Source organism: Balaenoptera acutorostrata, chromosome 9 (genome assembly GCF_949987535.1).
Source record: "Balaenoptera acutorostrata chromosome 9, mBalAcu1.1, whole genome shotgun sequence".
Lineage (NCBI taxonomy): Eukaryota > Metazoa > Chordata > Mammalia > Artiodactyla > Balaenopteridae > Balaenoptera > Balaenoptera acutorostrata.
In genome coordinates this window covers 55,823,288-55,835,333 of record NC_080072.1, presented here as the reverse complement: position 1 = coordinate 55,835,333, position 12,046 = coordinate 55,823,288, and the positions used below count along the sequence as shown (strand labels likewise).

General features: G+C 42.4%; 1 protein-coding gene across 4 annotated transcripts in view; it reads left to right on the top strand.

Moving 5' to 3' along the window:
- Positions 1-177: 177 nt before the first annotated feature.
- Positions 178-12,046, top strand: part of THAP12 (THAP domain containing 12) — a 55,829-nt gene continuing 43,960 nt past the window's right edge. For 2 of the 4 annotated variants that reach the window (XM_057553815.1, XM_057553814.1), the window contains exon 1: positions 188-623. In XM_057553815.1, the coding sequence (XP_057409798.1) occupies positions 535-623 (89 nt within the window). In that variant the 5' untranslated portion in view covers positions 188-534. Of the gene's footprint in view, positions 624-12,046 lie in introns of all 4 variants that reach the window. The other 2 variants (XM_057553818.1, XM_057553817.1) reach the window with 2 other exon arrangements.

Genomic DNA, 12,046 nt, shown 5'->3' with positions numbered 1-12,046 from the left:
TCCGACGCTCTAGAGTCCGGGGAGACACGCCCGCACGCGCCATTCCCTCCACTCTCGGGGTAGGCCGTGCGCAGGCGCACTGCGGCAGCCTGGGCCAGGCCCCGCCTCCGCCTCCGCCTCGCCACGCCCGAGCAGGCGCGCTTCCTTGCGCGTGCCCGCCCGCGGAGAAGTCGGCGGAAAGGAGGGGGCGGGGGAGGAAGGCTGAGGGAAGAGAGGGCACCCCCGGGCGCCAGGGTGCATTGTGGGAAGGAGGCGGCAGCGTCCCGGGCGGGCGGGAGGTGCACCAGCGGCGGCGGCGGCGGTAAATCCTCCCGGCCGCTCACAGCACTGTGGAGCCGCATCCCCAGCCCGGCCTCGGACCGCGGCGCCCCTCCTGCCCCTCGCGGCTTCTCTCCCGCCTGCCCCTCCCCCCGGCGCGCCGGCCCTAACGAGCCGGCCGGCCGGCCTGGCTCCCCTCCCCGGCCCCGACGGGCGGGCGGGCTGCCCTGAGGAGGCGGGGAGGGGAGGGCTGGGCCGGCCGGCGGGCAGACGACGATGCCGAACTTCTGCGCGGCCCCCAACTGCACGCGGAAGAGCACGCAGTCGGACCTGGCCTTTTTCAGGTTCCCGCGGGATCCAGCCAGGTGAGCGGTGGGCGCGGAGCTGGCAGCCCGGGCCCTCCTCCGCGATGCACGCTGCCAACCGCTGGCCCCGGGCAGGCTCCGGGGCTAAGAGGGGCGTGGGGGGGCACAATTGTCGACCCCAGCCTGGCCCCGAGGTGGGGAGCGGGCCTCTAGCCGTGGGCTGGCTGGCGCTCGAGGGCCTTGGAGCACGTGCGCCCGCGGGGGCTCGGCGCGTAGGGCTCCACCCGAAATTAGAGGCAACTGGGGCGGCGCGGGCGGGGTAAGGTGGGTTCTCGCCCTGATTAGCTCCTGTGACCTCGGACAAGTCTCTCTCCTCTCTGGGCTTTAGTTTCCCCAGCTGTCAAAAGAGGGACTTGGATTCTATGGTTGTGGTCACCGGGGCCCTTCTACCCCCGGGACAGTGTTTCTTTTTGGAGTCCGGCCACCTTTGATCTCAAGTCAGGTCACAACTATTCCCTCCTTCGGACTTGTTCATGGTTCGGATTTTGGCTCTGACCGTTACTCATTATCTCACTTGGTTAATGTGGGGATAACGGGGGGGGGGGGCGGGGGCGGGGTACGCGAGAGGGCATGGGAGTTGGTATTGAAACCTCTTCTCTGAGGTAACCCACACGCTCTGACTTGTATTTAGAGAGTGGTAGAGTAGGGGCTGTGTTTGAAAGGCTGAGGATTTTTTCCTTGGCATCCCTTGTTGATTCATTCATTTCAGATCAACACCTACTGTGTGCTAGGGCACTAACATTAGAGGTACCGGAAATTCACAGTGAACGAGGTAGCGTTGCTGCCTGCAGAAAGCTTACAGTCCATTAAGGAGGCAGATGTGTAAGCAGGCGATTATAATATAGCATGCTGTTTATTAGTTATGCAAATATCTATGGAAGGCCTACTAGGTACTAGGCATTATTCTGAGCACTGGGAGGGTACAGATGAATAAATCGAAGTCCTTGCTCTCATGGAGTTTACGTTCTAGTGGGGGGAAATAAGTAAATATACCTTGTGTCAGATGGTGATAAATACTATGGAGAAAAAGCAGGTGTTTGACGGGGGGTAGGGTAGGGGAATAGGAGTAGCAGGGGAGGCACGATTGCTATTTTAAATAGGATTATCAGAGAAGGCTTCACTAAGAGGGTGTATTTGAGCAAAGACCAGAAGTAGGTAAGGGGGTCAGCCATGGAGGTATCTAGGGGAAGAGCATTTCAGTCTCTGGAAACAGTAAATGCACAGGCAGGGCATGCTTGTTAGAGGTACAACCAGAAGTCTGGTTGGACTGCTAAAGCTGGTTTAATGAAGGAGGGAGAGGAAGGGATGAGACCAGAAAAATGTGTATGTGTATGTGGTAGGGGCAAATTGTGTAGGCCATTGTAAGCAGTGGAAAACACTATGGTATTTATACTGAGTGAACTAGGAAGTCATGGAAGGGTTTAGAGAGGAGAGACGTATACTTTAAACAGGATCATTGGGTACTTGTTAAATACATAGTAGGGAGGCAGAGGTGAGAACAGAAAGGCCAGTTAAAGGCAATTGTGATAATCCAGGTTAATAGAGGAGGAGGTGGTAAGTAGTTGCATTTGAGATATATTTTGGAAGGTGAAACCAACAGGATTTGTTAATGGTGTAGATGTAGGTTGTAAGAGAAAAACTGAAGTCAAGAATGACTCTAAGATTTTTAATCTGAGCCTTTATTGAGCTGTGGAAGACAGGGAGGAGCAGATTTGATGGAGGAATGTTAAAAGTTTGGTTTAGGACATGTGAAGTTTGAGAGGCTTGATAGACATTCAAGAATAGATGTCTTCATACTATATACATCAATGAACTCAAAATGGTCCATATTTAGATCAATGATCTAAATATTTAAGAGCTAAAACCATAAAAAGATATACAAGTCAGGAATTTAGAGACTTCCAGACTGGAGATTGTAAATATGGGTGTTCTCAATTTATAGAGGGTATTTAAAACCGTGGAACCAGGTAGGTAAAGCAGAGTAGGTATGAGGATTGAGCCCTGGGGTGTTCCTAGTCTTTAAAGTTCAGGGAGATGAGGAACTAGCTCAAGAGAGTGAGGAATAGCTGTTGGGTTCTGTGGGAGCAGAGAAGAGGAGCACCTTAATCTGACTGAGCCTCACTCCATTCAGCATTATCTTCCTTTGAGCCAAATTGGGAGTATATTTCACTTGCATAATGAGGGCACCACTAGTCAATTCTGGACCACAGGTTGTTCATGTTCATAGATAGTGAATACTCTTTTCATTACACTTCTTAGTCAGGGAGTATGTCCTTTAGGGGCTTACAGTCTCAGATTTGGAAGGAGTTTTTAGATCTAGTGCAGTATCCTTTGAAGTGTCAGAATTCCCTCAAGAATAGTGGCTTTTAAACCTTTTTTGGGTCTCTGTCCCCTTTGGGAATCTAATGTAAGGATCGTTGAGAAAAGAGATCGACACAATTTCATATCAAATTTTTTATGGACCCTTTAGGGATCCTGTGCATTTCTGACAGGTGAGCCTTTGCTAAAACACCTCCAGTGCCAGTTTCTCTGCTTTGTGAGGGGATACTTGAGGATTCTGGACAGCATTGGCTATTGTTTCTTCCTTTTATTGAGTGGAAATGTGCCTCGCTATAATTTATGCTTGGGGGGTCCTAGTTTTGTTCTTAGGGTGACAATGAACAAAGCTGTTCCCTGTTTTATTTTATTTTTAAATTTTATTATTTTATTTTATTTTATTTATTTTTGGCCTCGCCGTGCAGCATGTGGGATCTTAGTTCCCCAACTAGGGATCAAACCCGTGCCCCCTAGAGTGGAAGTGTGGAGTCTTAACCACTGGACCGCCAAGGAGGTCCCCGGTGCCCTTTTTATGTAAGAGCTCCTTGAGTATTTCAAGACCAAATTATGAACTTCTCTTAATTTTTTTTAAAAAAATCTTTATTGGGCTTCCCTGGTGGCACAGTGGTTAAGAATCCGCCTGCCAATGCAGGGGACACGGGTTCGAGCCCTGGTCAGGGAAGATCCCACATGCCGTGGAGCAACTAATCCCGTGAGCCACAACTACTGAGCCCGCGAGCCACAACTACTGAAGCCCACGCCTAGAGCCCATGCTCCGCAACAAGAGAAGCCACCACAATGAGAAGCCCGTGCACCGCAACGAAGAGTAGCCCCGACTCTCTGCAACTAGAGAAAGCCCGTGCCCAGCAATGCAGCCTAAAATAAATAATGCAGCCTAAAATAAACCAATGCAGCCTAAAATAAATAAATAAAATAAGTAAATTTATTTAAAAAAAATCTTTATTGAGATATTCACATACCATACAATTCACCCATTTAAAGTGTTCAATTCAGTGGCTTTTGGTATGTTACATTATTAATTTTTAAATTTTTTGATAAAAATATACTGTCGTCCCTTGGTATCTGCAGGGGATTAATTCCAGGACCCCCCCCCCCCCACCCCGTGGATACCAAAATCCATGGATGCTCAAGTCCCTTATATAAAATGGCAGTAGTATAACATAAAATTTGCCATTTTAACTATTTTTTAAAAACCATTTTTGAGTGTATAATTCAGTGGCATTAGTTACATTCACTATGTTCTGCAATCATCACCACTATCTATTTCCACAGCTTTTTCATTACCCTGAGCAAAAACTAACCATTAAGCAATAACTCCTCATATCCCAGTCAACTTTTCAGTCTCCATGAATTTGTCTGTTTTAGGTACTTTTTACTCATACTATGAGTGGAATCATACAATAATAGTCCTTTTGTGTCTGGCTTATTTTACTTAACAATGTATTAAAGGTCTTAACTTTTTTCTGAACCAAAGGTCAATACTATAGAATTTCAAATTCTACTGAATTTGACAGTTTTTTTCCACTGTGCCCAGAGTTAATTATAATAAAGGAGTACAGTAGTTTCCAGAGTTGTTTATTGAATTAATAACAGTATTCTTAGGGTTAGTGATTATAACTAGTTTTTTTTTTCTGTAAATGGGTTGTAGGGAGGGTTGATAAAAGGTGACATTGCCACCCTACCTATTATTCAAAAGTTAACTCACATTGTTAGCTAACAATAAAGATAAGTATATTTAATGCTATTAAATAGTACATTTCCCATTCATCATATTTATAAATGCCTTGCACACTTTTAGAAACAGCTATTTAGAGGTAACTTAAAATTCAAGAGTGTAATCAATAAACAGCACTATGTGGAATTTCATACCCTAATATCTCATATTGGTTTAGAAAAAGTGGCATTAATGTACTTTTTAAAAAATATAAAATAATAGAATCAACTCACCTTAGGGCAGTGGCAGGGAGATAGATTACCTAAAGTTAAAGTTTAAAAAAAAAATGCCTAAATCATGATTGCCCCAGGATGGCTTGACTAATGCCCAAGCTTGGCAGGAACCTGGGGGCAGGTCACAGTGGAACTCATCCCCAGACCAGGTAAAGGTAGAGATAATGAATTGCTCTTATTATTAGAGAGAGTTGGGCAGTTGAAGGGCTCTTCTTCTTCCTCAGGCAGTTAGTACTGACTCATCCCTGAGGTAGTGAGGTCTTCCAAGTTTCTCTGGTAATTTAATCAAAGTTAATTGAGAGTTGATGTACTCTAAGATGTAAAATGTAAAACGGTGGTTTCCCAGGCACTTGTGAGGGTCTCCAAGACCCTTTCAAGGAGTCTACAGGTAAAAACTACTTCATAATAACACTGATATTATTTGCTTTTTTCATGCTCATTCTCTCAGGAGTGTACAGTAGAGTTTTTTAGGGGCTACGTAACATGAAATCACTGCTCAGATAAATTATATTTTGTGTTCTATAAAATTTTCTAAGTATGATTATTCAGATGCAGGTGTTTGGTAGACATTTTCTTGGAAATGAACAAAATAAGCCTGCCACTTCAAGGAAAGCAACTGACAGCCAAGCATTCAAGGAAAAATTAGAATTTTGGAAAATTTATATTCATCACTTTGAGCTTGACAGCTCTCTAATATTTAGACTTTTCTGATGCGATCTGTGGTGATATTGATAAATGTGACTTTTAATATATTGTATAATGAAATGTGTTACCATTCCGATGGTCTGCCTAACTCAAACTGATAAATTCATGATTTTACAAAGACATGCATGGATAAAAGTTCTATTCAAAGTGCAAGTTAGACTAATGGATTTTAATGAAACAGTGTGAAAAGGCTCATTCGTCTGGTTTCAGATTCCACAATGCTGAAAAGGCTCATTCGTCTGGTTTCAGATTCCACATTGCAGCTAATCTTTAAGAAACCACCGCTTGTGGACTTCCAGTGCCCTATCAAAGAACATCCACAATTATATGGGAAACAGAGGAATATTGTAATAACCTTTTAAACTGCATGTCATTGAGGAGTCGTTGTCTTTGGTTGAAGTCAACCAGAACAACATATGGCAACAGATTAAATACAAAAGCAGATGTGAGAATCTAGGTATCTTCTGTTAAGTTAGACATTAAAGAGATTTGCAAAGATGGTGAACAGTGCCATTCTTTTCACTAAATGTTTTTTGTTTTGGAAAAATAGTTATTTTTTTTAAATGTTATCTATGTTAACATGTAATGGGATTGCTATTTTTAATGAATTAATAAATATTTTTTAAATTTCTAAGTTTTAGTTTCTGTAATCATGAACATTGTTAGATAAAATGCACATAAACAAAAGTTTTTTAGATAGTTAATAATTTAAGAGGTAAAGGGGTCCTGAGACTACAAAGTTTGAGAATCACTTCTGTAAAGTACAGTCTTAAAGTACTTTCATATGCTCTCATTTAATCCTCCAAACAATGCTGTGAGTTGTAATAATAATAATACTTAGAGAATACTTTATTCTGTGTGCCAGGCACTATTCTATGTGTTTTATGTACAGTATTTCAGTTAACCCTTGCAATAAATTTTGAGATAGTTTGAAACAGGAGGGAAAGGGGCAGAGCACAACCTTTAAAATAATGACATAACCATAGGACATGACAAAAACTGGTTAGAACCAGCTAGCCATAGGACATGACAAAAACTGGTTAGAACCAACTAGATCCAAGATGGCAGAGGATTCGACTTCCAGTAGACCTTGAGCCTCATTATATGCTCATTGTAATACATTAGCTAAATGACACACCCACCAGCGCCATGACAGTTCTGAGGCCAACCATAAAAGGCCAAAAAGTGGGAGGTGGCCCAATTTCTGGAAATCCCAGCCCCCTCCCCACCCCCCCAAATAGTTGGAATAATCCTCCCACTTATTAGCCTATGAAATTACCCAGCCCATAAAAACTAACCATGCCATATTTTGAGGCTCTCTTGCCTTCTGAGATGGCCCACACTCTGTCTGTGGAGTGTGTTTCCCAAGGCCTCTCGCTTCCTGAGATGGCCCACACTGTAGAGTGTGTTTCTCTCTAAATAAATCCACTTCTTTTAAAAAATTTATTTAGTTATTTATTTTTGGCTGCATTGGGTCTTTTGTTGTTGCAAACAGGCTTTTCTCTAGTTGCAGCGAGCAGGGGCTACTCTTTGTTGTGGTGCGTGGGCTTCTCATTGCAGTGACTTGTTGTGGAGCATGGGCTCTAGGCACGCGGGCTTCAGTAGTTGTGGCTCGCAGGGCTGTAAAGCACAGGCTCAGTAGTTGTGGCGCACGGACTTAGTTGCTTCGCGGCATGTGGGATCTTCCCAGACCAGGGCTCGAACCCGTGTCCCCTGCCTTGGCAGGCGGGTTCTTAACCACTGCACCACCATGGAAGTCCAGTAAATCTACTTCTTACCTATCACATCATCTCCACATTCTTTTGCGAGGAGGCAAGAAGCTTAAATTCACTGGGAACTCTTTCAGATGAGCAAAGCAGACACAGAGAGGTTAGCTAACTTATTCAAGGTCCTACAGGAATATCTAAAACCCCAAATGTAGGATAAAGTATGTAATATTATCCAAACTTATTTGACCGTGAAACCTTCTTTTTTTTTTTTTTTTTGGAACAATTCTTTGACTAGTGTTCCTTGGAATATGGTTTGGAAATTCTGCATAAGTTGAAGACCATTGAAGGAAAAAATTACAAACAAAACTTAAAAAGGAGTGGTTAATGATGGTTGAATAGTACTGAAAGAGTGATTAAGTTGAGGAGAGAAAGTGACCATTGGATTTGGCAGGATGAAATTCATAACTTTTAGCTGTCCCGGGTAGCCATGACGAAATCTTGCACCATCCTACTCTGTCCTGCCCAGAATGTGAATCATCCCTTCGTCCAGCACATCCACACTGTATACACTACCCACCATTTAGTATTGGAAAAACAGTGTATATAGGGTTCAGTACTATACGTGGTTTCAGGCGTCCCCTGAGGGTCTTGGAATATATCCCCCACGGATAAGGGGGAAACTACTGTACAGAGAGGTAGAGGAGTTTTACCTATCTGGGTGTGTGTGTGTGGGTACATACTCTTCAAATCTGAAAAGTTTTCCTCAATAAGTGACGTTTGAGCTAGATCTGACGGCTGATGTTTGCAAAGGCTTTCCTGTGCAAAGGAAATGAAAAAAGGCAATGAAGAGGATTCTAGGTTGAATAAACAGCATGGGGAACAGCTCTAGGATAAAAGGGATCACAATGCATTCATGAAGCTGAAGTAAGGCATGTGAGGGGGCAGAGTGCAATGGTGGGTGCGATATGAAGAGGGAAAGGTCGACAAGATCTAGATTGTGCAGAATCTTATAAGACATGTGAGGAGTTGGTTCTTTATCCTAAGGGTAACGGGAAGTCACTAAAGGATCTTAAGCAGGGAAAGATATTCTCAAATTGGCTTTTTAAAACATTTTACACTTGGAGAAGGGGTGAGAGAAAGGTAAGACTAGTTTGGAAGTAGATGGATTTGGGGAGTCATTCCACTCTGCCAAGGGAAAAAAAAAAGGCTGCAGAATCTGAAGTACAGGGCACAGAACAGCGACAGAGAGAGCTAGGACAGGGAAGACATTGGTTAAAAAAAATAATTGAGAGATAACTGTGTAAGTGTGTGTATACATCTTAACACATACACAAATACATGTATGAAAAAAAAAAACCCAAGATCTAGCCACAAGTCTCATAGCTACTACTAAAAAAACAAAACAAAACAAATACATGTATGCATGTAAAAAAGGCTTGTGGTTTTATGTAATTTTTATAACTTATTGATGTGAAACATATATATACAGAAGATCACAAATCATAAGTGTATGGCTTGTTAGATTTTCAGAGTAACATGTCCATGAAACTTTTACCCAGATTTTAAAAAAATGGAATATTACTAACATCCCAAACTTCCTCTCCCCTGCGGCCCTTTCAGTCATTATCCTACTCTCCCCCATAGTAGACACTGTTTGACTTCACACACATTAGATTAGTTGGTTATTGAGGAGAAGGGGAAGAGTGATGGGGAGCTGTTTTATTGGTATATGACATACATAGGAAAAAGTGCAAAAATGGTAGTCTAAAACTTGATGAATTTTTACAAAATGAATATACCCAGGTCACATTCGAGATATAGAACATTACCAGCACCTCAGAAGCCTCCTTTGTGCCCACTCCTAGTCATTACCTCTCCCCAAATGTATCCACTGTTCTCACTATCATTACCGTTTTGGGAGTCTCCAAGCCACCCCCATATCCAGAGATTTACCAGGACTCATGGAACTCAGTGTTTAATTGTACTCACAGCTAAGATTTATTACAGCAATGTAGTAAGAACACACATCTGGATCATGAGAGGAAAAAGACACAGGTAGAGTATGGAAGGATCCATGTGTAGGCTTCCGTATGCTCTCTCCCTCCCATGAGGGGTCACTCAGATCCCACTTTCCCCACCAATGAAAATGCAACATGTGTGCCATGTTTCTGCCCAGAGAAGCCCATTAGAGACCCAGTGCCCAAAGTTTTTATTGAGGTCTGGTCATTTAGACACACTCTGCTTAGCATATGCTAAAATTCCAGACTCCCAGAAGGAAGGCAGGTGCTCATTAAAAGTCATACTGTTTGCACAGTCTAGGCACCATAAGTCACCTTATCAGTTAGAAGAAGTTTTATGTCAGTGTAGGAAACTGTTTACCAGCCAAGTTCCCAGACATCAGCCAAAAGACCAGCCTTAAAAACAAGCCTTTCTGAGGATAGCAGTCTCAGGCCTGCTGTGTTAACTCTTTTTCTGCACAATCACCATAGATGAGTTTTGCCTACTCTTGAACTTAATATGAAAGGAATCACATAGTATGTACTCCTGGCTTATTGTGCTCAACATTATGTTTGTGAGATCTAGCTAGTTCATTCATTCCCATTGCCATAGTAGTCTATATATAATAGTATACCACAGTTTATCCTTTCCACCCTTGATCGGCCAAGTTGTTTCACCTTCTCATCAACATTTGGTATTATTTCTTTTATATCATAGTCATTCATATGAGTATGTAGTAATATTTACAGTTTTAATTAGTATTTTCCTCATGACTAATGAGATTGAGCTTTTTAAAAAATTGTTTATTATTTTTTAAAAATTTATTTATATTTTATTTTTGGCTGTGTTGGGTCTTCATTGCTGCATGCGGGCTTTCTTTAGTTGCGGCGAGCAGGGGCTTCTCATTGCGGTGGCTTCTCTTGTTGCGGAGCATGGGCTCTAGGCACGCGGGCTTCAGTAGTTGTGGCACGTGGGTTCAGTAGTTGCGGCTCGCAGGCTCTAGAGCGCAGGCTCAGTAGTTGTGGCGCATAGACTTAGTTGCTCCGCAGCATGTGGGATCTTCCCTGACCAGGGCTTGAACCCATGTCTCCTGCATTGGCAGGCGGATTCTTAACCACCACTCCACCAGGGAAGTCCTATTATTATTATTTTTTTTTACTGAGCATTTTTTTCATGTGTATTGGCCAGCTTTTATTGTTAATTGCCTGTTCAAGTCTCTTGCCCATTTTTATATTGGGTTGTCTGATTTATTTGTAGGAGTTTTTCATATATATTTTGGATATGAGTTCGTTGTTGGATCTATGTATTGCAGATACCTTATTCCATTTTGTGGGTTGCCGTTTCACTCTTAAGTGACTTCTTTTAATGAAGAAAAGTTAACTCTAAAGTAGCCTAATGTATTCATCTTTTCCTCTAGAGTTTATGTTTTCTGTTGCCTTTTTAAGAGATCCTTGTGCCAAGGTGATGAAGATGGTCTACTGTGTTATCTTTAGAAACTTTGTTTTACCTTTCTTTCATATTTAGATCTACAATTCACTTGGAATTAATTTTTTTGTAAATGGTGTAAAAATACAGGTCAAGATTCATTTTTTTTTCATATGGATATCCCATTCAGCACTATTGAAAAAATTTGACTTCACTGCTGTGCAATGTTAACCTTTGTCTTAAGCATCCACAGCTCTCGATTTTGTTCCATTGTTTTATCCTTGTGCCAATACCACACTGTCTTAATAACCTTTATAATAAGTCTTACTGTCTGGTAGTATAAGTCTTTCAACTTTTTTTCCCCCAAGATTGTCTTGACTCTGCTTGGTCCTTTGAATTTCTGTGTAAAGTTTTAGAATGATCTTTGTCATTTCTCTCTATCTCTCTCTGTCTCTCTCTCTTTGACTCTCACACACACACAGAGACATGCACAAAAGAACTTGTTGTGATCGTATTAAATCAGTAAATCATTTTGAGGAGAATTGATACTTTTTTTTTTTTTTTTTTGGCTGCTTTGGGTCTTCATTGCTGCATGCGGGCTTTCTGTAGTTGCGGCAAGTGGGGGCTACTCTTCGTTGCAGTGTGCCGGCTTCTCATTGGTGACTTCTCTTGTGGAACACGGGCTCTAGGTGTGTGGGCTTCAGTAGTTGCAGCATGAGGGCTCAGTAGTTGCGGCACGCAGGCTCTAGAGCGCAGGCTCAGTAGTTGTGGTGCACAGGCTTAGTTGCTCCGCGACATGTGGGATCTTCCTGGACCAGGGATCGAACCCGTGTCCCCTGCATTGGCAGGTGGATTCTTAACCACTGCGCCACCAGGGAAGTCCAGGATCTTCAGGATTCAGTGTACCAATCCATGAACTTGTATATCCCTCCATTTATTTAAGCTATTTAAAAATTTTTTTCTGTTAGAGGTCTTACACATCTTTCACTAGGTTTATTTCTAGGTATTTGATATGGAACACGTAGGTGTAGTTAATCGGCCTCTCTGCTCAACCTTTCTCTTTTTTTTTAAATATCTTTATTGGCGTATAATTGCTTTACAATGGTGTGTTAGTTTCTGCTTTATAACAAAGTGATGCTCAACCTTTCTTGATTGAATCTGAGTGTTCTTTTTACCAGAAAGCTATTTCAACTTAGTTCAGAAATAATACAGACAGTAGTGTTCTGTGTGGAAGGTCTTCAGAGATTTAAGAATTAAAAAACAAACTTAACTCTAGCAATATGACAAATTATTTTATGGTGA